Source organism: Ornithorhynchus anatinus, chromosome X2 (genome assembly GCF_004115215.2).
Source record: "Ornithorhynchus anatinus isolate Pmale09 chromosome X2, mOrnAna1.pri.v4, whole genome shotgun sequence".
Taxonomy (NCBI): Eukaryota; Metazoa; Chordata; class Mammalia; order Monotremata; family Ornithorhynchidae; genus Ornithorhynchus; species Ornithorhynchus anatinus.
Window position 1 is genome coordinate 8,086,822 of NC_041750.1, and position 22,434 is coordinate 8,109,255.

The 22,434-nt window shown below is 55.1% G+C and overlaps 1 protein-coding gene and 1 long non-coding RNA gene across 8 annotated transcripts; one reads left to right on the forward strand and one right to left on the reverse strand.

Moving 5' to 3' along the window:
• Positions 1-3,541: 3,541 nt before the first annotated feature.
• On the forward strand, positions 3,542-20,605 carry SLC44A2 (solute carrier family 44 member 2). 7 transcript variants are annotated; one of them, XM_029053099.2, is made up of 22 exons: positions 3,542-3,717; positions 8,845-8,893; positions 9,124-9,197; positions 9,299-9,383; positions 9,580-9,664; positions 9,938-10,057; positions 13,825-13,885; positions 14,080-14,203; positions 14,477-14,560; positions 14,656-14,768; positions 15,027-15,158; positions 15,621-15,720; positions 15,836-15,928; positions 16,583-16,667; positions 16,830-17,089; positions 17,269-17,363; positions 17,471-17,574; positions 17,999-18,072; positions 18,348-18,418; positions 18,727-18,815; positions 18,947-19,031; positions 19,489-20,043. In XM_029053099.2, exons 1-22 carry the CDS (start codon positions 3,678-3,680, stop codon positions 19,608-19,610), a joined length of 2,145 nt encoding a protein of 714 aa, XP_028908932.1. In that variant the 5' UTR covers positions 3,542-3,677; the 3' UTR covers positions 19,611-20,043. The 7 variants fall into 7 exon arrangements, with proteins under 7 accessions (XP_028908932.1, XP_028908929.1, XP_028908928.1 ...); XM_029053096.2 differs by lacking the exon at positions 3,542-3,717 and adding an exon at positions 6,403-6,597 and having other exon boundaries at positions 13,828-13,885; XM_029053095.2 differs by lacking the exon at positions 3,542-3,717 and adding an exon at positions 6,404-6,597.
• On the reverse strand, positions 4,543-6,265 carry LOC120638090. Its single transcript, XR_005659571.1, has 2 exons — positions 6,208-6,265; positions 4,543-4,884 (listed from the first exon to the last, which is right to left on the reverse strand). It is a non-coding gene; the product is annotated as an uncharacterized LOC120638090 (long non-coding RNA).
• Positions 20,606-22,434: the final 1,829 nt, after the last annotated feature.

Consider the following 22,434-nt stretch of genomic DNA (forward strand, 5'->3'; position numbering starts at 1 on the left):
CCGCCTTGCTGCCGCGCCCACGTGACCTCGCCCAGGTTAAAAAAAAAAAAAGCCTCAGGTGAGCCGCCCTTAAAGGGCTGGTGGCCAGGTGAGGGGGACGGTTGAGCCGACAGAAAAAAAATACTAAAAAATCCAAATCTCGGGCTCTTCTTCTCGCTGGCCCAAAGGGGCGGACGCCCTACCTCATTGTTCTCCCTGCGTATTCATCCCCCCCCATCACACAAACTCTCCCCCAGGGACGCGAATGTCGCTGTCAACGTCCTCTCCTAGCAGAAAAGTTGTCAGCCCCCCAACACCCGGCAAGTGGCCGCCACCGGGTCTAGGGGGGTATGCGACTTGCCAGGACCACCAGGTGTCAGATTTGCGATTCTGTATCGAGCCCACGAGGGCCCCCGCCCCACCATGTCCCCAGCCCCCAGCAACCCCCACCCCAACCAGACCCCTCACTATCCTTCCTGACCAGTTTGGGTCTCTGCTGGCTCAGCGCCGGGGGGACCTAGTAACTCCTCACTTAGCCTCTCAGCACCCCCTAACTCTAACCCCTCCGCCACCAGCAGCAACTCAGTTCAGCCACTCTAGCCACTAGGCCACGAGAAGCAGGATGGCCTAGTGGAGAGACCCCGGGCCTGGGAGTCAAAAAGACCTGGGTTTTAAACAGGGTTCCACCACTTGCCTGCTGTGTGACCTTGGGGAAGTCACTTCACTTCTCTGGGCCTCGGTTCCCTCATCTGTAAAATGGGGACTAAAACTGTGAGCCCCATGTGGGAAATGGACTGTGTCCAACCTATTAGTCTGTATCTACTCTAGCACTTAGAACGCAGTGTGTGCTTAACAAATACCATCGTTGTTATTAACCCTAGTTAACCTCTTAGTCCCGTCCCGTCCGTCCGCCCCCCCCCCCCCCCGTCAGCTGCCCTCAGCTTCCAGCTTTCCAGCCTCTCAACCCCATCTGCTGGCCCCAGCCCTCTAATCTCCTCAAATTTCCTGGCCCTCCCCAGCTTGAAGGTGGGAAATGCTCTACAGTCTGGTGGAAGGCTGTCCGGGGCAGTGGAGAAAAATTCATTCATTCATTCATTCATTGAGCGCTTGCTGTGTGCAGAACACTGTACTAAGCGCTTGGGAGAGTATGACATAACCATACACCGACACATTCCCTGCCCACAAGCACTTACAGTCTAGAGGGGGAGACAGACAATTCATGTAAATTAATTACAGTGAACCCAGGATGCTGTCCCTGTGTGTGTTCAATTGATAGTATTTATTGACTGCTTACTCTGTTCAGAACACTGCACTAAATGCTTGGGAGAGTATATTGTATAACTGTCTGTGTTCGAAAAAGACACCACTGAGGATGAAGAACTTGGGAGTGTACAATAGAGTAAGTAGACATGAGCTCTGCCCTCAAGGAGTTTACAATCTAGCAGAAACCTATTTGCCAAAATCCGGTGTTTTGTGGGGAAGTAAAAGGATGTGTGTTTGAATGTGGTTTGGGTGTATGTATGTGTCAGTGGTGTGAATGCAGTGACTATTGTGTGTGAATGTCCGTGTGTGTTGTGTGGTACATATCTGTTTGGGGTGTGTATTGTATGCATTGTGGATGTGGGTACTCTAGTGAGAACCACTATGGTCTAGTGGAAAAAGTACAGGCCTGGAAGTCAGGGGACCCAGGTTCTAATCTCACTGTGAGCAGGTCTACCAACTCTGTTATATTGTAATAATAATAATAATAATAATGATGATGGTATTTGTTAAGCGCTCACTATGTGCCAAGCACTGTTCTATGCACTGGGTTAGATACAAGGTAATAAAGTTGTCCCACGTGGGGCTCACAGTCTTAATCCCCATTTTACAGATGAGGTAACTGAGGCCCAGAGAAGTGAAGAGACTTGCCCTGGGTCACCCAGCAGACAAGGGGCGGAGTGGGATTAGAACCCATGACCTCTGACTCCCAAGCCCCTGCTCTTTCCGCTAAGCCACACTGCTTCTCACTTCTATTCCCCCAAGTGCTTTGTGCAGAGCACACAGTAAGTGCTCAACAAATACAACTGATTTGTTTATGAATCCCAGCTCTGCAACTGGCCTGTGGCGTGACTTGGGAAAATCACTGAGCTTCTCTATGCCTCAGGTTCCTCATTTACAAAAAGGGGGATAAAGTAACAGTTCTCCCTCCCCACTTAGACTGTGAGGCCCACATGGGACAGGGACTGTGTCCCATCAAGTTACTTGTATTTAATACAATGCACATAGTAAGCACGTAACAAATACCATTATTGTAGGTGGGTGTGCATGCACTGAGTGTAAATTTAGGGGTCTGTGTTTGAGCAGCTGTGTGTGTGTTATGTGTATGTATGTGTGTGGATGAGTAGATATGTAGGTTGTTTACCTGTTTGGGGCAATGTATGTGGGTGGGTGTGTTATATGTTATGAGAGTTGTGTTTTGAGTTGTGTATTGTCTGTCCCTGCATGTGGAGTGGGTGTATTTGTTATATGTTTCAGCCACAGACACACACATAGGTGAACTGCGCTATTGGTGGCACCTTCTAATATGAAGTCAGTCAGTTGTATTTAGTGAGCACTTACTGTGTGCAGAGAACTGTACTAAGTGTTTGGGAGAGTATAACAATAAACGGACACATTCCCTGCCCACCATAAGCTTACGGTCTCGGGGGGGGGGGGCAGACATATAAATAAATTACAGATATGCACATAAGTGCTGTGGGGTGGGAAGGGGGGATGAATCCAGGGAGCAAGTCAGGGTGAAGCAGAAGAGAGTGGGAGAAGCGGAAAAGAGGGTTTAGTCAGGGAAGGCCTCTTAGAGGAAATGTGCCTTCAATGAGGCTTTGAAGGGGCAGGGAGAGTAATTGAAGGACTGTTCCGCGTGGTGGGGAGTGTGTGCGCTCGCACACATATGCAGTGCGAGCTTACTATATGTCTGAAGTATGCAGCCAGGAAAGGCTGGCGCCTCAGTGGTGGAGTAGAACCTTCTTGGGTAGGGGGTTGGGGGGCTGGGTCCATTCAGTCCTTTACAGTAGAAAAATGACCCAGCTGGATCCTTTTGATGTCCCAGGAGCCTCAGACTCAGAGAAGCCTGCCCAGGTGTCTCTCCCCTCTGCCTTCCCAGACAAAGTATACAGCAGAGGAGATAATCCTGGAGAACACAGAGCTATTAATTAACCTCCCCCCTCCTCAGCCCCTCTCTGGGGCCTCCCCTGCCCGCTCCACCCTGTGCTCTTGGCTGTCTCTGCCCTGGCAAGAGCCTGACGTCAGGGAGGATGGAAAGTTCTGCCCGATTCCGAGAAGTTGGTATTTCCTCCCCGGGCGACTTTCCTTCTCGGCCTTTCCCCCCCGCAAAAGGAATGGGGAGAAGAAATGGAGGGGAAGAAAGAGAGGATAGAGACAAGACAGCCCTGCAAGGCCTCACGGGCAGGGCTGGGAGCCAGAACGCCTGGGTTCAACTCAGTCTGCCCAGGGCGGGGAGAATGTAGGCCCCTCCCGGACCAGAGCCCCGCCCCCCCCTGCCTCCCCATTGGAGTGTGCAACCGGGGGCAGGCCGGGGGCTGGGGGAGAGGCCGAGCCGAGCATAGCTCAGCTCAAACCAAGCTGCACACGAGGAGATGGGGTCGCGCTAGGACTCACTGCCCCGTCCCCCTTGCTCCAGCCCCCTCCTTCCGACGGTCATGGAGGGCAACAGGAAGGACCCAAACGGTGGGGAGTACGGTAGGTCCCGCCCCCAACCCCCTCCCCCTGAATGGAAAGGGGGCGCACGGCCGGGAAGTGATGGGGCGGGGCGTCGGAGGTCGGGGGGGAAGCCTTCCCTCCCCCCTCCCCCACTTCCCAAGTTATATTGTTAACTCATGGCCGGCCCCTCCACCCCTTCCCGGAGAGACCCTTCCCCGCCAGCCCCGGTTCCCCCGGCACCCCCGCCTCTGGTCCCGGGAGCTTGGGGCCGGGACGCGCATGCTCCGCCAGGGAGATCCCCGTTATCTCGGTGGCTCAGATGGCAGCCAGCGGGGAGGAGACGGGGGTGGGGGAGAAGGGTACCCGCCATCGGTCTGTCCCCCTGCCCCGGGGAGATTAGCCCTCCCTCCCCTGGACTCTGCCCAGGTTCTAGAGCCAGGAGGGGGAAGCCGGAATGGGGACCCCGGCGTCCTGGGTCAGGGAGCCCCTGTACCGTGCGGTTAAAACCTCAGCCTGTGCTGCAGTCGCCGGGAGGATGGACAGAAAATGGGGCCGGAAACAATTTGGAAAAGTTCCAGTCTTCGAGATAGGAGGTCCTAAAACAGGACAACCCCCCATCCCCCTTTTCTCCAGCTCTGGCTGGGGCTCCCTCCGTGTACGACTCTGGGGGAAGTGAAGGGCGGGGGGGTTTCCTGTGGCCCCCTCAATATATGTGTGTGTTTGTGTGTTTGCTTGTGGGAATAGAACTCTGTGTGTTTCCAACTGGGTGTGTGCCTCCTTGGGCATGGGGGTCCACCCACCTAAATTGGGCTGGGGGGGAAGTAGCTCAGATGGCTGGCTCCCACGAGGCCTGGAAACCGAAAGTACAGTTTCTGCTTTATTTTTAGTTTCCTGGGGTTATGGGGGGGGCAACTCCTGACCGGTATCTCTGCAGCCCCAGCTTTAGGACCACAGAAGGGTGGGGTGAGGCTTCCAACCAGCTCCCACGGAGCCCCATAAAGCAGCTAGTGGAGGAGGGGTGAATGCAGGAGGGGGAATGGGAGTGGGAAGAGAAGGAAACGGGGGCCTAAAATAGCTCGAGATCAACAAGGCAGTGCAGGCCAGGGTGGGGTCAGGAGTTTACAGACTAGGCCAGATCTTCCTCAACCCCCTGTCTTCCATCACCACCGCCTGCTCTCCAGTCCAGCTGCAGGGTGGAAACTGCGGCTGAAAGAGGGTAGGGCAGAGAGGGAGGGAGAGAGACCCTGGCTCAGACTGCGGCTCGATAGGAATCTTGGACCCCGCCCTTCCCCCCCCCAGCTCCCCCCCTTCCCATGCTTAGCCTCCTAAGCAGGAGGCAGAAAAGGCATCAGCTAGGGAAAGGCACAGAAACAGAGGACTCTGTGTTATAGAGAGACACATTGAGATGGAGGGAGGCACACCGAGTGAGATGCAGCGAGAGATATAAAGACATATCGATTCTCTAAGCTCCTTGTGGGCAGGGAATGTGTCTACCAACTCTGTTGTACTCTCCCAAGCACTTATGTTAGTTCTCTATGCACAGTCAACACTCAATAAATACTATTGATTTATCGAGTGAGATGCAGATGTATTTGAGTGCTTACTACGTGCAGACCACTGTACTCAACTCTTGGGAGAGTACAATATAGTGGGCAGACACGATCCCTGTCCTGAAGGATCTTAACTCTCTAGCTGGGGAGACAGGAGCGGTAACAGAGTATAAAGATTGGACCTAAGGGCTGTGGAGGTGGGGTGAGAATTTAAGTGCTAAGGGGGTAAAGACTCAAATGCATAGGCGATACAGGAGGGACAAAAATTAGAGTGGAGAGATTAGTCAGGGAAGACTTCCTGGAGATGTGTTTTTTAGTAAGGCTTTGACGTTGGGGAAAATGGTGGCCTGTCAGATATGAGAGGGAGTTTTAGAGAAGGGAGGATGTGGGAAAGGGGTTGACAGCGAGAGATGAGAGCGAGGTACGATCAGTAGGTTGGTATTAGAGGAGTGAAGTCTTTGGGCTGACTTGGAGCGGGAGAGGAGTGGGAGGACAAGTAGGAAGAAGAACACTGATTGTGTGCCCTAGAGCCGATGGCTTGGTGTTTCTGTGTGATGTGACCGTAGATGGGCAACAGTTGAAGACTTCTGGGGGGTGGGGAGATGTGTGCAGAACTGTTTTTTAGACGAATTAGCCTGGTTAGCAGAGTGAAATATAGACTGAAGAGTGAAGGGATTTGGGGCAGGGACTGACAAACGGAGGGGGAGGGAGAGAGAGATCCCGAGTGAGATGCAGAGACGGCAGGCGGCGAGGCCCGGATCTCACCGAGTGAGATGCGGGGAGGCATCAGAGATAGCGAAGAGACAGGCAGAGGGACCCAGCAAAACAGGGAGGGACGGGGGGGGGGGGGCTAGCTCTCTCGGATGCTCTGCGTTCCAGTCTGCCTCTGTTTCCCTTTCCTGGAGGAGACTGCCGACCCTCCTCGGCCGTCGATGCACCGACCGGACCCACCCGCCGAAGCCACGTGAGGAATTGTAACCTGATCGATGGGGGAGAACCAGAAAGGGCCTCTTCCCTCGGGAGCACCTTTTGGGGCCGGGGAGCTAATTACTAATGGCTAACAATGGCGGGCGCCTGTGACGTCACCGTCAGCCAATGGGGTCGCCGCAGTCCCCCCCCAGCTGCCTCGTGATTGGTTGAGACCAGCCGGGACCTATGCACCAACAACCACCCCCCCCACCCCGGCCTCACCAGATCCCTCTCTCTGAGCGATGCTCAGACCACGATCCAGTGCTCCTGCTCCATCTCCTCCCCTTGCCCAAAATGCCAGCACGAGTTGAGACGAGCAAGGAGGGAGGACTTGGAAGTCCCTCGGTGTTCGGGGTGCTGTGGAGGCCTCGGAGCCAGAGGGTGCCGGGCCCCAGGAGAGGTCTGGTGGTAGTACCTGGTGTCACGGGGTTTGAGAAGGGGCAGGCGGGGTCCGAGAGGAGGACTTCCCTCAAGATGTCGACTTGGGGGCTGGGAACTCCCACCCTCTGACGGCTCTTCCTGGAGCAGAAATCTGGGAGAAAGTTCCCGTCTGCAGCTCCTACTGCAGCCTGCCGCCTCCACTTTGGTGCCAGCTCCGTGGGGGCCAAGGGGGCCGTGCCTCCTCCCTCAACCGATTTCCATCTGAGTGGGCCACACCATGGTTTTCCCCACAGCTATCTGGGCTGGACTTCCAACTCTCCTCACCGCAGGGCTCGACAAGGCCCATAAATCTCTGAGGGTGCTGTAAAAGTAAAAGCCCCTCTGTTCTCTGCATCCTTCCCTTCCCTCAAAATAAAAAAATGGCACCTCCCAAGAGACACCCACCGATCCTCAGTCCCACCCAGCAGTGGGGCCTAGAGAAAAGATCCCAGGGTCAGGAGTCAGGAGACCTGGGTTCTAATGCGGTTCTGATACTTGCCTGCTGTGTGACACTGGGCCAACCCTTCTACTTCTCCCGGCTTCGGTTTCCTCCTCTGTTAAAAACGGGGATGAGATGAGAAGCAGCTTGGCCTAGTGGAAAATGCATTATCCCTGCCCGGTGGAGAGCGGGGATGGGAGAGGATGGGGAGGGAGAGAAATGCATCTTCCTTCCACCGGTCCCGAGAACAAGATAGAAATCAGGACTGTACCCAGCATTAGGGGAGAAGGAATGCTAAAAAGGGTTGTCAAGGGATTGCAACTGCATGATCAACAGCTTCTGAGTAGACTGACCGGAATGTCTGTCAGGGTAGGGGGAGGTGACTCGGGGGGATGGGGCAGGCTCCTCAAAGTGCTTGCCTGGGTCAGCAGGGGGAGTTGCATGTAGTTGGACAGTAGGAAGGGTCAAAGTCCGAATCCCTCTAGCTCTCCTTTTGTGACTTTAAGAGACTGGAAGTGTACACTGTTGACATTCACTAAGGCGCCACCACCCACACCAGGCAAGTGGCTAGCAGTGACCCTTCTCTCCCCCGCCCCTCCCCCAACCACCATCATGCTTCCTCCAAAACCATCCTGGGCACTGCTAGAGGGAGCAAGTCGAGAGTGGAGTGGGGTGCTCAGTAGATAGACCTTGCCGGGGGGACTGCCAGTCAAAGGCTGGACATCTTGTTCAGGGGTTCTAAGCTGGCAAAAAGATCCAGGGGAAGGATGGGGGTGGGGGGCAGACCCTGTTGATCATCATGCCTACCCCCACCCCCGTCCTCACCAGCTCTGACCTCCCCCAGTGCTGGAGTGTGAACTCCCATCACCCCACTGAGCTCAGTGGTTTACTGGCCCACATCTCTCCTCCCCCACGGAGCTCCTCTTCTCCACGGCAGCCAGACCAACCCAGCTCTGCCCATCTTCCATTGGCAGGACCTTCAGGGCCCTGGGCGGCTCCGGGGGGAAACGAGGCCTTCCAATGCAGAAAGGGAGAAGTGACATTCCTATCCCCGTCCCCTGCCCCCCTTCTGGCCCCAGTTTCCTTCTCCCCCTGGGGGCTCAGCGAGTGGCAGGGACAGGTGCACAGTCTGTCCGGGACCTCCTCCCATATCTTCCGCACAGCGGCTGTCCCAGTGGCTCGGAGCCAGGGTGGCGCCAGCCTTGCTAAGGCACGGGGCGGGAGAGGAAGGGAGGGGGGACGAGACTGGTCCGACCGGTTTGGGCCAAGGCAGGAGATTCGGGGGACCCCATTGGGCTCCTGGTGCCCAGCTGACAGCGGGGGAGGGGAAGGGAGACGCCAGTCCAGTGGAACAGTCAAAGGGCTGGGGCCAGTGCGAGAGAATGGCAGGCGACGGCGAGGAGCTGTACTACGGCAAGCATGGTAGGGAGCAGCCCTGACTCGACCCCTCCCTGCTCCAGGGCTCCGCAGCCAGCAGTCCTCCTGCGAGGGGGTGAGGAGAGATTAGATTAGGGCCAGAGCTAGAGCTCTATGGCCTCGAGGGGAGGGGGTCCCAGCCCCCCAGGCTCCAGTCCGACCCCTGGCTCAGCTTGCCCTCCCCAGACCCTTCACCTACTCTTTTTCCCTGGGATCCGGCCTGGCTGCGTCTCTTCATGCCAGGCCCACTTCTCCCCCTCTGCCTGGCACGGCAGGGTGGGGTGGAGTTTGGTTGGGTTGGGGGGGGCGGGGGCAGAAAGCCCCAGCAGACTTCTCCCTCAACACCGTGGTGCTCTTGGGTCTGTCTTGCAGGAACTCCACAGAAGTACGATCCCACCTTCAAGGGCCCTATCAACAAGAGGTAAAAACGAGGAGGAGGCACCAGGTCCTCCTCCTCCTCCCCCTACACATCCTTCTCCTCCCCCATGCATCCCGCTTCCCTCTTTCAACCCCTCCCTTCCCATCAACCCCCAAATATGGGGTTCTTGGCTTCCCTCTGATCCGCTCCTTCAGCGGCTGAGATGGTTCAGGCAGGGTCGGGGGCACCCCAGCCTGACTCCGGTCCCCTCCGCCCCGCCTCCCTCCTGCCAGAGGCTGCACCGATGTGATCTGCTGCATCACCCTGCTCGTGGCCATCGTTGGCTACGTGGCCGTCGGCATCGTCGGTGAGTTGGGGGGCGGCTGTGGTCCCTGTGGTGGCGGGGGAGAGGAGGGAGGAGAAGGTTCAGGGCTGGTGGTTTCAGCGATGGGTCCGGCTTCTCCACAGCATGGACTCATGGTGATCCCCGCAAGGTGATCTACCCCACGGACAGCCGTGGCCAGTTCTGTGGCCAGAAAGGCACGGTCAACGAGTAAGTGTGATCCTTCTTTTCCCCTTTCCCTCCCCCTCATCCCGTTCTTCACACTCCAGCCCAGCCTACCTCCCGCCATCTTCACAGATAGTGGGGCTGGGAAAGAGGGGCTTGGCAAGTCTGTTCTGGACCCCTGCCCCCTCCCAGCTCTGAGCCTGGTGTGTGGATCTCCCCCTACTCCCCGCCCCGTCTCCAGGAACAAGACCTTCCTGTTCTACTTCAATATCATGAAATGTGCCAGTCCACTGGTGCTGCTAGAGTTTCAGTGCCCAACTACGCAGGTAAACCCACCATTGCCATCAGGTAGGGTCTATCCCACATTAACTCCCCCCTCCCCCCATCCTGTCCCATGTAACCCCTCCTCCAGGCTAATCCTCCCCCTCCCTGAAAACCCAGGGCCTTATCTTCCCTGAAAAGGGGATTCTCCCTAAATAGGGTGGTGGGGGGGGGGGAGCCATAATGTCCCAGGTAGGAATGCCCATTGTGTATGTGCATATGTGTGAGAGAGAGAGACAGAGAGACCTGGCTATGCTGAAGAGCTTCTTTTCCCCCAGATCTGCGTGCAGAGCTGTCCATCCCGCTACCTCACCTTAATTCAGGCCTACAACAATCCAGAGGAGCTGAAATATTACTCGCAGTTCTGCCAGCCAGGCTTCAACTGGCATCAGAGCAAGGTGAGGGGATACCGGGCCAGCTGGGGGTTCTCAATCAATCACTCAGTCATATTTATTGAACACCTACTGTGTGCAGAGTACTGACCTACGTGCTTGGGAAAGTGCAGGGGAGTTAGAAGACACCATCCCTGCTCTCAAGGCTCTTACATTCTAGCGGAAGAGACGGACACTTACGTTACTGATAGGGGGAGTAAAAGAGTGGATGAGATACGTTCTTAGGTGCTACCCGGCGGGGGTGGCTGTGGATGACTTAAATGCTTAAGTTGTGTGGACAGTCTGAAGTGGCATTTTTGGATGTAAAGAAGAGAGGTGAGAGATTTATCTGGAAAGGCCCCCTGGAGATGTGGCTTGATTGAAACTGTGAGCCCTACATGGGACAGAGACTGTGCCCAACCTGATTTCTTTGTATCCACCCCAGTGCTTAGTACAGTGCTTTGCACACAATAAGCGCTCAATAAATACAATTGAATGAATGAATAAGCGCTCAACAAGTACCACAATTATTAGGAGGATTTCAAAGATGGGGAGAGCAGTGGTTTGTTGGATATGAAGGGGGAGGGAGTTCTAGGCCAGTGGGAGGGTGAGAGGAAGAGGTCAGCTGCAGGAGAGGCAAGAACAGGGCACAGCTTGAGAAGAATAAAGCCGGCGAGCTGGAGTGTAGTGGGAAAAGAGAGTGTGTAAGCAGGAAAAAGAGAGAGCTGATTGGGTGTATTAAAGCGGATGATGAGTTTCTGCTTGATTTGGAGAGGGGCAGCTACTGGAGGCTTTGGGGGAGTGGGGAGATGTTTGCAGTATGACTTTTTAGAAAAATGATCTGGGCAGCAGAGTGAAGTAGGGAGAGACCAAGAGGTAGGGAGGTCAGCAAGAGGCTGAGGCAGTAGTCGAGTCAAGCTATGGCATGTGCCTGGACCAGCCTGGTGATGGTTTGCATGGAGAGGATGTGACAGATCCTGGAAATGTGATGAAGGAACTGATAGGATTAAGAGACAGACTGATTGTGGGGGTTGAGAGAGGTTGGGTTAGAGAGAGAAATTATGTCTACCAACTCTGTTGTACTCTCTCAAGCACTTATAGTGAGCAGAGCACCATACTAAGTGCTTGGGAGAGTAAGTTAGTGTTTTTTTTTCTTTTTATGGCATTTGTTAAACACTTACTATATGCCAGGCACTGTACTGAGCGCTGGGGTAGATACAAGCTAATCGGCTTGGACCCAGTCCCTGTCCCACATGGGGTTCACAGTCTTAATCCCCATTTTACAGATGAGGGAACTGAGGCATAAAGAAGCTAAGTAACTTGCCCAAGGTCACAGAGAAAAGTGGCGGAGCTGGGCTTAGAACCCTCCAGGAGTTTACAGTCTAGTCGAGGAAACAGGTATTAAAAATAAATTACAGGTAGGAGAAACACCAGAACATAAAAATCCATACTTAAGTGTTGTGGGGATGGAGGCGGGGAAAGTATCAAAGTGCTTAAGGGGTTCAGATCCAAGTTCAGAGGCGATGCAGAAGGGAGAGAGCGAATAGCATGGGAAAATCAGATCAGATCAGGGCATCATTTTTCTAAAAAAAGTTCAGTCCACGTCTCCCCACTCCTCAAGAACCTCCAGTGGTTGTCCATCCACCTTCTAATCAAACAAACTCCTTGCAATGTGCTTTAAAGCACTCAATCACCTTGGCCCCTCCTCCCTTACCTCATTGCTTTCTACTACAATCCAACCCACACACTTCCCTCCTCTAATGCCAATTTATTCACAGTACCTCGAGTGTGTCTGTCTCCCCACCGACCTCTCGCCCACATCCTGCCTCTGGTCTGAACTTGGATCAACAGACGATCATTCCCCCTCCCCTCCCGCCTTCAAAGTCTTATTAAAATCACACCCCTTCCAAAGGCTTTCCCCAACTAAGCCCTCATTTCCCCTATTCCCTCTCCCTTCTGTATCACCTTTGCACTTGGCTTTGTGCCCTTTATTCATCCCACCCTCAGCCCCATAGCACTGAGAAGCAGCGTGGCTCAGTGGAAAGAGCCTGGGCTTGGGAGTCAGAGTTCACGGGTTCAAATCCCGGCTCTGCCACTTGTCAGCTGTGTGACTGTGGGCAAGTCACTTAACTTCTCTGTGCCTCAGTTCCCTCATCTGTAAAATGAGGATTAACTGTGAGCCTCACGTGGGACAACCTGATTACCCTGTATCTACCCCAGCGCTTAGAACAGTGCTCTGCACATAGTAAGCGCTTAACAAATACCAACATTATTATTATAATCATAATTTACTTAAATGTTTGTCTTCCCCTCTAGACTGTAAGCTAGCTCCTTGTGGGCAGGGAATGTGTTTACCAGCTCTGTGATACTGTGTTCTTCTGGGGGCTTAATACAGTGCTCTGTACGCAGGTAAATACGATCGACTGATTGTCTGACATCTATTTGGAGAAGTCCTGGAGGCAGAAGGAAATGGTAGATTGCAGGGAAGGAGAGAGGTGAGGGCTAGTGAGATAGATTTGGAAGTTATCGTCAGAAAAACAGCATGGCATAGTAGAGCCCGGACCTGGGAGTCAGAAGGTCCTGGTTTCTAACCCCAGCCCCCGCCACTTGTCTGCTCTGTGACCTTAGGCAAGTCACTTCTCTGGGCCTCAGTTACCTCATCTGTAAAATGGGGATTGAGACTGTGAGCCCTATGTGGGACATAGACCGTGTCCAACCTGATTAGCTTGTATCTACCTCAGTGCTTAGTGTGGTGCCTGGGTACAAAACAAGTGTTTAACAAATACCATTAAAAAAAACGGTTAGCGTTTCAAAAGAAAGAGGTGTCCATAATGTTGAAGGCAGCTGAGAAACCGAGAAGGATCAGGATGAGAATGAGATCATTGGTCACCATGGAGAGGGCGGTCTCAATGGAGTGAAGGTGTGGAAACCGGGTGGTAGAGGATGAAGAAGGGAACTGGGGCAGAGCAAGTGGAAGCAGCCGGTGTAGACAACCTGTACAAGGAGTTTGGACAGGAATGGGAAGAGGAAGATGGGGCGATAGCCAGATGGTGCAGTGGGGTCCTGAGAAGGATTTTTTAGGACTTGGGTGACATTGGACTTGGGTGAAGGCCGAAGGGAAGGAGCTGTTAGAGAACAAGCAGTTGAAGATGGCTGAAAGGGAGGGAAGAAGAGGAGGGGTGAGGGTCTTTACAAAGTGAAACGGGAAGGGGTCGGAGGCACCGGTGGAGGGGGGAGATAAATCAGGTGGAAGAGCTTTTAAGAAATAACCGGGAAGGATGAGAGAGTGGATGTAGGGGTGGGAGAGAGCTGGGGAGGTAAGGAGGAGATCTTGGGGAACTCATGCCTGAGGGTTTCGAGATGTCAACGAAGTGGTTGGCGTGGTCATTGGGGCGGGGAGCCTGAGAGAATTGTCTCAGTGGGTCTGAGACAGTGGGGCAGTGGATATAAAGAGTTGATGAGGGAAGAGAAGTAATGGTGCTGAGCGGAAGAGAAGGCAGAGTTAGAGCAGGTGAGGGTGCATTTGAAGTTGTCCAGGTCGGCCTGGTGCCTGGATTTCCGCCAACAGTCTGTGAGGGCCTGCCTAAGAGAGGAGGAGGAGAAGAGTGGGGTCCAGACCGAACTGGGCTAAAACCTGGAGCTGCTGGAGTGAGGAGAGGCTGAGCAGCAGCCTAACAGGTGCCCCTCTCTCTCCCTTCCCCTCATCTTTTCTTTCTCCCCTTCTCTCCCTTCCTCTTTTCCCTTTACTCTTCTCCCCTTCTCCTCTTCCCTTCCCCCATCCTCCCTCCCAACAGAAGCTCGTGGAGGTGCTGCGTGATGGAGACTGCCCAGCCATGCTTACGCCCAGCAAACCCCGTGAGTTTGGGGGAATTGGGTCCAGATAATGCCCGGGCCTCCGGCTGCGTCTGCCTGGGGAAGGAGAGTGGTCTCCGATCTGACCAGAGTGCTAGCTGCACTCGGGGGGGCGGGTATGGCCGAGGGGGTTGGGGGGAGTGGGGGGGGGTCCCTGGTTCCCTTGACTACTGATCTATTGCCCCCCCCCCAACCAGTGGTCCGCCGCTGCCTGCCGGCCATCCGGGCCCACAAGGGGGTGCTCTTGGTGGGGAACGAGACCACATTCGATGATGGGCGGGGCCAGCGGCGCAATGTCACAGACCTGGTGGAGGGAGCCAAGTGAGTGGGGGGGGAGGGGGGAGAGGGAGGGTAATAGGAAGGGGAGAAGAGGCCAGGCTTCTAGTTCTCCCCTCCCCACCGTCCCATTTTCTGACCGACATGGGGCATCCAGCCCTTCCCTTGGCGGGGTGGGGATCTGGGTCTGGAACCCTGTTTCCCTTCCTCCTCCCTGGGACAGTGAACCTTCTTTCCTCCCCAGCTCCTGACCCCTCCCCGATTGGGGGGAAGGAGGGGGGGACAGTGCTGAGGCCCCCCTTCTCCCCCCACCCCCAGGAAGGCTAATGTGGTGCTGGAAGCCCGGCAACTGGCCATGCGTATCTTTGAGGATTACACGGTATCCTGGTACTGGATCCTTATGTGAGTTTGAGGTCCTTGGGGTACCAGGGTCTGGCTCTTTGTCTGCACGCCCCCCACCCCTCACCCTTTCTCCCCTCTTCTCCCCTCCCCTCTAGTGGCCTGGTCATTGCCATGGTGATGAGTTTCATCTTCATCGTTCTCCTCCGCTTCCTGGCTGGTATCATGGTCTGGATCATGATCGTCCTGGTCATCCTGGTGCTGGCCTATGGTGCGGGTCCTAACCCCTCCCTTCCTAGCCCCCCAGACTCCTTCCTGGGACCCTGCCCCTTCTTCATCCCCAACCCCTTCTCTTCCCCAGATCTTTCACTTCCTAAACGGGTCCCTCCACTCCGGACCGACCATAGCTTGCCCCCCACAATCTCTTGCCCCCATCCCTTTCCCGTCCCTGGGGTACTGACTAGTATTCATTCAGCGGGGCAGAGGGCCTTGGGTTCCCTGTGACCATCCTGCCCTCCCCCCCGCCCAGGAATCTTTCACTGCTACATGGAATACGCACGTCTGCGGGGCGAGGCTGGGGCGGACATATCCCTCAGTGACCTTGGCTTCCAGACCGACCTACGTGTCTACTTGCACCTGCGGCAGACCTGGATGGCTTTCAGTGAGTGATCCGTGACTTATTTATGGTATTTGTTAAGCACTTACTCTATTTCAAGTAGTGTTCTAAGCGCTGGGGTAGATACAAGTTTCTCAGATTGGACACAGTCCCTGTCCCCCATGACGTTCACAGTCTTAGTAGGAGGGAGGAGGATTTAATTCCCATTTTACAGATATGAGGTAACTGAGGCCCGGAGAAGTGAAGTGACTTGCCCCAGGTCACACAGCAAGCAGTTGGCAGAGCATGGATTAGAACCCAGGGCCTCTGACTCCCAGGTCCCGGCTCTTTCCACTAGGCCACGCTACGTTTGCCCCCAATCTACACATCCGATTCCCAGATCTACAAGGCTTCAGACTCCTGATCCGCCCAGGACCTGGTTCTGGAGATGGAAGGGGGCGGGGGTCCAAGGGAAATGGCGGGGCAGGGAGGGATTCTCAGATCTCTGTCGTCTCTCAACCATGTCAGTGATCATCCTGTGCTGTGTTGAGTTTCTGATCATCCTGCTGCTCATCTTTCTGCGCAAGCGTATCCTGGTGGCCGTGGCACTTATCAAGGAGGCCAGCCGGTGAGGAGTCCGGGGGGAGGAGGAAGGCGGTTGGCAGCTGGGAGGGGAGTGAGGGACTCCGGGGAGCAGTTTTAATCCCCACTCCTCTGTGTCGTCCCCCCCCCCACAACTGCAGGGCTGTGGGCTACGTCATGTGCTCCCTGCTCTACCCACTCGGAACCTTCTTCCTGCTCTGCCTCTGCATAGCCTACTGGGCCAGCACCGCCGTGTATCCAACCTGCTTCAGCCCGGCCCCCTCTGGACCCCAGAGTCCACCCAACCCGCGGTCTCCAACCTAGTGCCTGTGGAGAGGTTGGGGGGCAGGTGGATGGGAGGATTTGGCTGCGGGCGGCCCCCTCCCCAGCCTTCTCCAACCCCACAGTCAATCAACCAATCAGTGGTACTTACTGAGCGCTTGCTGGGTATGCAGTACTGTACTAAGCGCTTGGGTCAGTACGATACAGTAAAGTTGCTAGAAACGTTCCCTGCCAACGAGGAGCTTATAGTCTAGAGGGGGAGACAGATATTAAAATTAATTCTGGATGTGGACATAAGTGCTGTGGTGCTGAGGGTGGGGTCGATAATGGATGCAGATCCAAGTGCCAAGGCGACGCGGAAGGGAGAGGGAGGAGAGGAACTGAGGGCTTAATCAGGAAAGGCCTCTTGGAGATGTGATTTGAACAAGGCTTTGAAGGTGGGGAGAGTGGCGTTCTGTCAGATGTGAAGGGGGAAGAAGTTCCAGGCCCGAGGCTGGACGTGGGTGAGGGGTTGGTGGTGAGACAGAGGAGATCAAGGTACATCGAGTAGGTTGATGTTAGGAGGGGTGAAGTGAGAGTGCTGGGTTGTAGTAGGAACCCATTCCCCCTTAACGCGCAACCCCCAGCTTCCTGTCCACGTCCAACGAGGCCATCTACAAAGTCTTCAATGACTCAGCCTGTGACTTAGCTGGACAGACGTGTGACCCCAAGGTGAGAGATTGGAGGGGACGGGTAGCTCCGGGCGGGGGCCCCAAAAACCAACAGGCCCCCTTGCCCCCTATTGACCACACTCCCCTCAGTCCCCGCTGATCATCCAACTCCCCCACTGACCCCCTCCGGCCTTCACCCGCTGACCATGTGGTCCCCTTTCAGAACTTCACAACCAACACGAGCCAGCTGTGCCGGGATGCCCGCTGCCAGTTCGCCTTCTATGGAGGGGAGACAAGCTACCACCGGCTGCTCCTGGGGCTGCAACTGTACAATGCCTTTATGTTCTTCTGGTTGGCCAACTTCGCCCTGGCCCTGGGCCAGGTCACGCTGGCTGGCGCCTTTGCCTCCTACTACTGGGCCCTCCGCAAACCAGATGACCTGCCTGCCTTCCCTCTCTTCTCAGCCTTTGGCCGTGCCCTCAGGTCTTCCCTAGGGGACTGGGATGGTGGGGGGCAGGGGGGCTTGTGAGGAACTGGAGGAAGGGAGGGGTCTGGTAAGGGTTGGGGTGGGGAAGAGGGGTCTGGGGTTTCCTGGGGGAGGGGACCAGGAAATGACCACACATCTGCTGTCATCCCCCTTTCCCTCACCCCCCCCCCCCCAGGTACCACACTGGCTCCCTGGCGTTTGGCTCCCTGATACTTGCCATCGTCCAGCTCATCCGGGTCATCCTGGAATATCTGGATCATCGCCTCAAAGGTTTGGTGGGGGGCAGCCCTGGAAGAGATGGGGGGCTAGAGAGGGATGAGTGGGGATAGTCAGAGCTCCCCTTCTCTCATTCTATCTCTCCTGACTCCCAACCCCAGCTGCCCAGAACAGGTTTGCCAAATTCCTCCTGACCTGTCTCAAGTGCTGTTTCTGGTGCCTGGAGAAATTCATCAAATTCCTCAACAGGAATGCATATATCATGGTGAGTGGCTCTGTTTCTCTGGCTCTCAGTGTTTCTCACACATGCACGTCAGCAAGAAGCAGCATGGCTTAGGGGAAATGGCACGGGCCTGGTAGTCAGAAGTTCTAATCCCGACTCTGTCTCTTTCCTGCAGTGTGATCTTGGGCACATCAGTTCACTTCTCGGTGCCTCAGTTACCTCATCTGTAAAATGGGTTTTCACTCACATTCCCTCCTACTTAGACCTTGAGCCTCACGTGGGATGGGGACTGGGTCCAACCTGATTAACTTGTATCTACTCCAGGGCTTGGCACATAGTAAGCGCTTATCAAATACTATTATTATTATTACCACCCCAGGGTGTGGGTGTTGGGAGTATCAGGTAGGACCCTGTTGACCCACTCCCCCGTTCCTCCTCTTAACTCCCTTAATATGCCTCTCAACAGATCGCCATCTACGGCACCAACTTCTGCACCTCAGCCAAGAACGCCTTCTTCTTACTCATGAGAAACATCATCCGGTGAGAGCTGGCCCCTTCTCCGCATGGATCACCTGACACCTCCCCTCTTCCTTAGCCAAGACTGTGCCTCTTTCCTCTCCCTCCCATCCCCCCGCCTCCACCTGTGCTATGCCTCACCCCTCTACTCAGTCTGGTAGCTGTAATCAACCACTCCACCACCCCTCAGCATGAACCCATCCACACACAATCCAGTGGGGACCATTATGTACTCACCCACCCACCTCCCCCCTCAACCATCCCATCCAGTGTCTCTCATCTTCTCTTGTTTTCTCCAGGGTGGCTGTGCTGGATAAAGTGACAGACTTCTTGCTCCTCCTGGGCAAACTCCTGGTTGTGGGCAGCGTGGGTAAGGGCTTCTCCTCTCAATCCCTTTTTTTTTTTAAATGCTATTCATTAAGCACTTACTATGTGCCAGGTACTTTATTAATGGCTGGGGGTAATCCCTGCCCCCTGTAGCCTGTCTCACTTTTTCTCTCATACCCTTGGGTCTGCAGCCTGGTTTCTCTGTAGCTGTGGGCTGAGCTGACTGATGTGTTTTCCCGCTCCCCTAAGGTTGGGATAGGGGCAGTGTGGACCCTTTCCTCCCTATCTCTCTCTTCCCTCACCCCCCCAGCCCTTTGGCCTCTCTCTCTCTCTCTCTTCCCCCTCCTGTAGGTATACTCGCCTTCTTTTTCTTCACCCATCGCATCAGGATTGTGCAGGACACAGCACCCCCACTCAACTACTATTGGGTCCCCATCCTGGTATGTTGGCGTGTGGGTGTGCCCGTATGCATGCAGCTGTGATGTTGTTAATGCCACTTGGCTGTTCCTGAGGGGATGTTGCGGGGCAGCCAGGGACTGGCTGTGATAGTTATGTTTTCCTCTCCTTGCAGACGGTCATCGTGGGCTCCTATCTGATTGCTCATGGCTTCTTCAGTGTCTACGGCATGTGTGTGGATACGCTGTTCCTCTGCTTCTGTGAGTGCCAGCCCCCTCCCACCCTCCTCCAGCCCCAGGATCTCTGGCGGGGCAGGGCGGGAGGTGCGGAAGGGGAGGGAGGGTGTTCAGAGATGGCCAGACCCCAGTTCCTCTGGGCGAAGCTGCAGTTTCCATGTCCTCGACTCCCAGTGTGGTCCCCACATCCCTTTCGGCTACCCTTTGCCCCCCACCACTGCAAACACCCCCCTTCCCCCCCACGCACCCAAGCTGCAGCTCTAACTTCTCTCCTCGCTCCTACCACATCCCCCAACTCCCCTTCTTGGTTTCTGACCTCTCTGGAGGGATCTGGTCTGCGACTAACCCTGCTGTTTCCCTCTCTGTCTCTGGTTTGATCTCTTGGCTCTTCCGCTATGCCACCTCCTTGCCAATCCCGGTCCCCTCGCTCCCCACCTGGTCATTCCCCCCACCCCCCAATGCCAACCCCCTGGGGCTCCAGGCGAAGACCTGGAGCGGAACGACGGCTCTGCTGAACGGCCATACCACATGTCGCCCGAGTTGAGGGCCATCCTGCTCAAGGGGAGTCTGGAAGCGGCGAAGGGCACCGATGATGAGGGTTGAGAAGGGGGTGGCACTACCCTCACCCACTGCATCTCACGTCTCCTCTGGCTGGGCGGGGGTTGGCAGAGGGATGGGACAGGACCTGAGGGGTTGTCTGCATGTTATCTGTGTCTGTCTGTGACTGCCCCCAACTCTGTCCGTCTGCCTGTCAGTCCATTGTGTGTGTGTGTGTGTGTGAGAGAGAGAGAGAGAGAGAGCCTAGTCAGCTCATCTCTGGGTTTGAACTCCCCTCATGTGGGGAAAGATGGTGAATGACTAGGTGGGCTACTAGTCCAGACTCCCTCTCTTCCCCTTTGTCTCCTGGCCTGCCCAGGACCTGACTCCTCCTCCTGCTTCCCGCCATCTAGCTATGCATTTCTCTTGGCTGGGGCCCCTTTCGGGGCTGGACTCACACAGCCTCCCCCCCTACCCCGCCTCTCCCCACCCCCCCACTCTCTCCACAGTGGAAGATCTGGAACGCAACGACGGCTCAACTGAGAAGCCGTATTTTATGTCCTCCAACCTCAAGAAGCTCCTGAAAAAATCCAACAAATCGGTGTAGCTGTAGCAAGAACCCAACCCCCACCCCGATCTAACGTCACTGCCAAAAGACAAAGCCCTGCCTCACCCCATATATCCCAGAACCCTGTAAGGTCACCGCACTGCACTGTAGCTTAAGCTTTTAACTAAGGGGAAAGAGGTCACCTAGCCATGAGGCGGTGCCCCTCCCTTCCCCCCGCCCAAGGTGGGATGATTTGGGTCATCCGGTCCCTCGCCCAGCCTTTTCCCCAGCCCCATAAGTGTCTCTCCATTGTTCCCTTTATAGGCTCTGAGGACGGTAGGGATTGGAGTGGGGAGGTGGGTGAGAGGCCAGACTCTAAATTATTCTGCTTCCAGTTTCTGTGTTTGAACCCACCTGGTTCCTCAGCTCTTGCAGGTGACAGGGACTGACTGCAGTGGGACCTTGTTCTATCCAGAGCCAATAAAAGGTCTTTGATTTTTATTTTTTTTTTAAATGTATGTCAGTGGGTTTGTCCGTTCATCCGAACTGGCCGTCGGGGAGCCTCTCCCTCTCACAACATGGTTGAGGTGCTGTAAGGGCATGTGTGTGTTTCTGTATCTTTGTGTGAGTATGTACTCAGCCGGGCTTGGTGTTTGCATATGGTTGTATAAGAGTGTGTGTGTACCTGTATAGGTGCAGCCTGGTGTGTGTGTGTGTGTGTGTGTGCGTGCGCGCGTTTGTGCATACCCCTTAGTGCTGAGTATGCATAGGTATGTGTGCACGTGCAAAGCCTGGTTTTATGTGGGCCGGCTGTGTGCAGCTGTGTGTGTGTGCGTGCATGCTGTAGTAGTAATAGTAATTAAGTGCTTACTTTGTGCAGAGCACTCCACTAAGCACTGGGAAAGAGTACAGGGGTGGGAATTAGACTCTGTCCCTCCAGGGGCTCACAATCTAGGAGCATAGGAATGGAGGCGGGGTGGCCTGGAGACAGACAAAATCAGGAGCAGTGAAACAGTAAAGGGATGAGAACAAATACACATTATACAAAATAAAAACAAAAGTCAATAAGAAGCTGTGAGTGGAGGGGCAGAATTTTTCCTCATTCATTCATTCAATAGTATTTATTGAGCGCTTACTATGTGCAGAGCACTGTACTAAGCGCTTGGAATGTACAAATCGGTAACAGATCATGATTCAGGGCCACCAGCCACACAGCCACCAGTCTTCCCCGAGATTCTGTGAGGCCTCATGCTGCAGGCGCTGGTCTTGTTTCCTCCAGGGCGGTGGAAAGCGGGATGGGACAAGGTCTCCTCGATGGTGTGCAGGGGGAGCTGGTGCCAGTCCTGGCTGGCGGGGAGGAAAAACAGTTTGCTCGGCAATAGCGGGGGGGGGGGGGGCGCCAAAGTGCGTGGAGGCGAGGCTGCAGACACTCGAAGTTTTGTTCAGCTCTGGAGGTGAAGAGGGTCTGAAGAGGCACAGCAGAGGCTTTTGTACTCTGCACAGAGCGAGCAGGGGGCAGGGAGAGAGTTCCTCAGCTGTTGTGGAAGGCGGAGTTATACCTCAGCTGCATGACAGAGCTGGGATTTGAATCCGCATCCTCTGACTTCCATCCTCATGCTTTTTCCACTAAACCCGGCGGCTTTGTGTGTGCAATAGTGCAGCCTGGGTGTGTGCGTGTGTGTGTGTGTAGCCTGGGGTGTGTGGGTGCATCCTGGTGTTGACTGTATATGTGGAGCACCCCCATCCAGCCCTACCTTAAAGAGAATGAGACTGAATGCCAGGACACATCCCCCTTTTCCCCCTCGCTGCACGCTCCTAGACTCTCATCCAGAGTTAAGCCCGAGAGTCGGCTTCCATTCTCCCACCCCCTTGAAGGCGGGCCGGTGAGTGTGTCTGTTGTTCTAGTGTACTTTGCCAAGCTCTTAGTACAGTGCTTTGCACACAGTAAGCGCTCAATAAATACTATGATTGATTTGGGGCGGGGGGGGCATGCATTGACTCTCCTCCTTCCACGGGCTGTGTGGCTATAGCTCGTGGGCGCCCCCTGGGGTCTGTGTAGCTCCCTCTACGTGGGAGACTGAGGGAGAAGAAAAGGCAGTTCTTGCACTCAATTCATTCGATCGTATTTATCGAGCTCTTTGGAGGGGCCTGAGCCCCAAATATTCACACGGTGTCCTGGGGGGCCGGGGGACACAGCACAGACCCAGACTGCTCAGTTCCCAGAAGCAGGTGGGACACGCAGGGTCGGGGGGCTGCTGGCTTGGGGAGCCCCTGCAGCCCCCAAACTGGGCCTATCAATGGGAGGGGTGCTTACTACATGCCAGGTGTTAGAGAGAGGCTCCC

Bases quoted from the DNA above. Each gene is read 5' to 3' on its own strand.
- SLC44A2 (XM_029053095.2), top strand. From the start codon at position 6,492: ATGCCAGCACGAGTTGAGACGAGCAAGGAGGGAGGACTTGGAAGTCCC. The intron at 17,090-17,268 runs GTCTTCCCTAGG...CCCCCCCCCCAG, and splicing joins GCCTTTGGCCGTGCCCTCAG to GTACCACACTGGCTCCCTGG. The intron at 17,575-17,998 runs GTGAGTGGCTCT...GCCTCTCAACAG, and splicing joins ACAGGAATGCATATATCATG to ATCGCCATCTACGGCACCAA.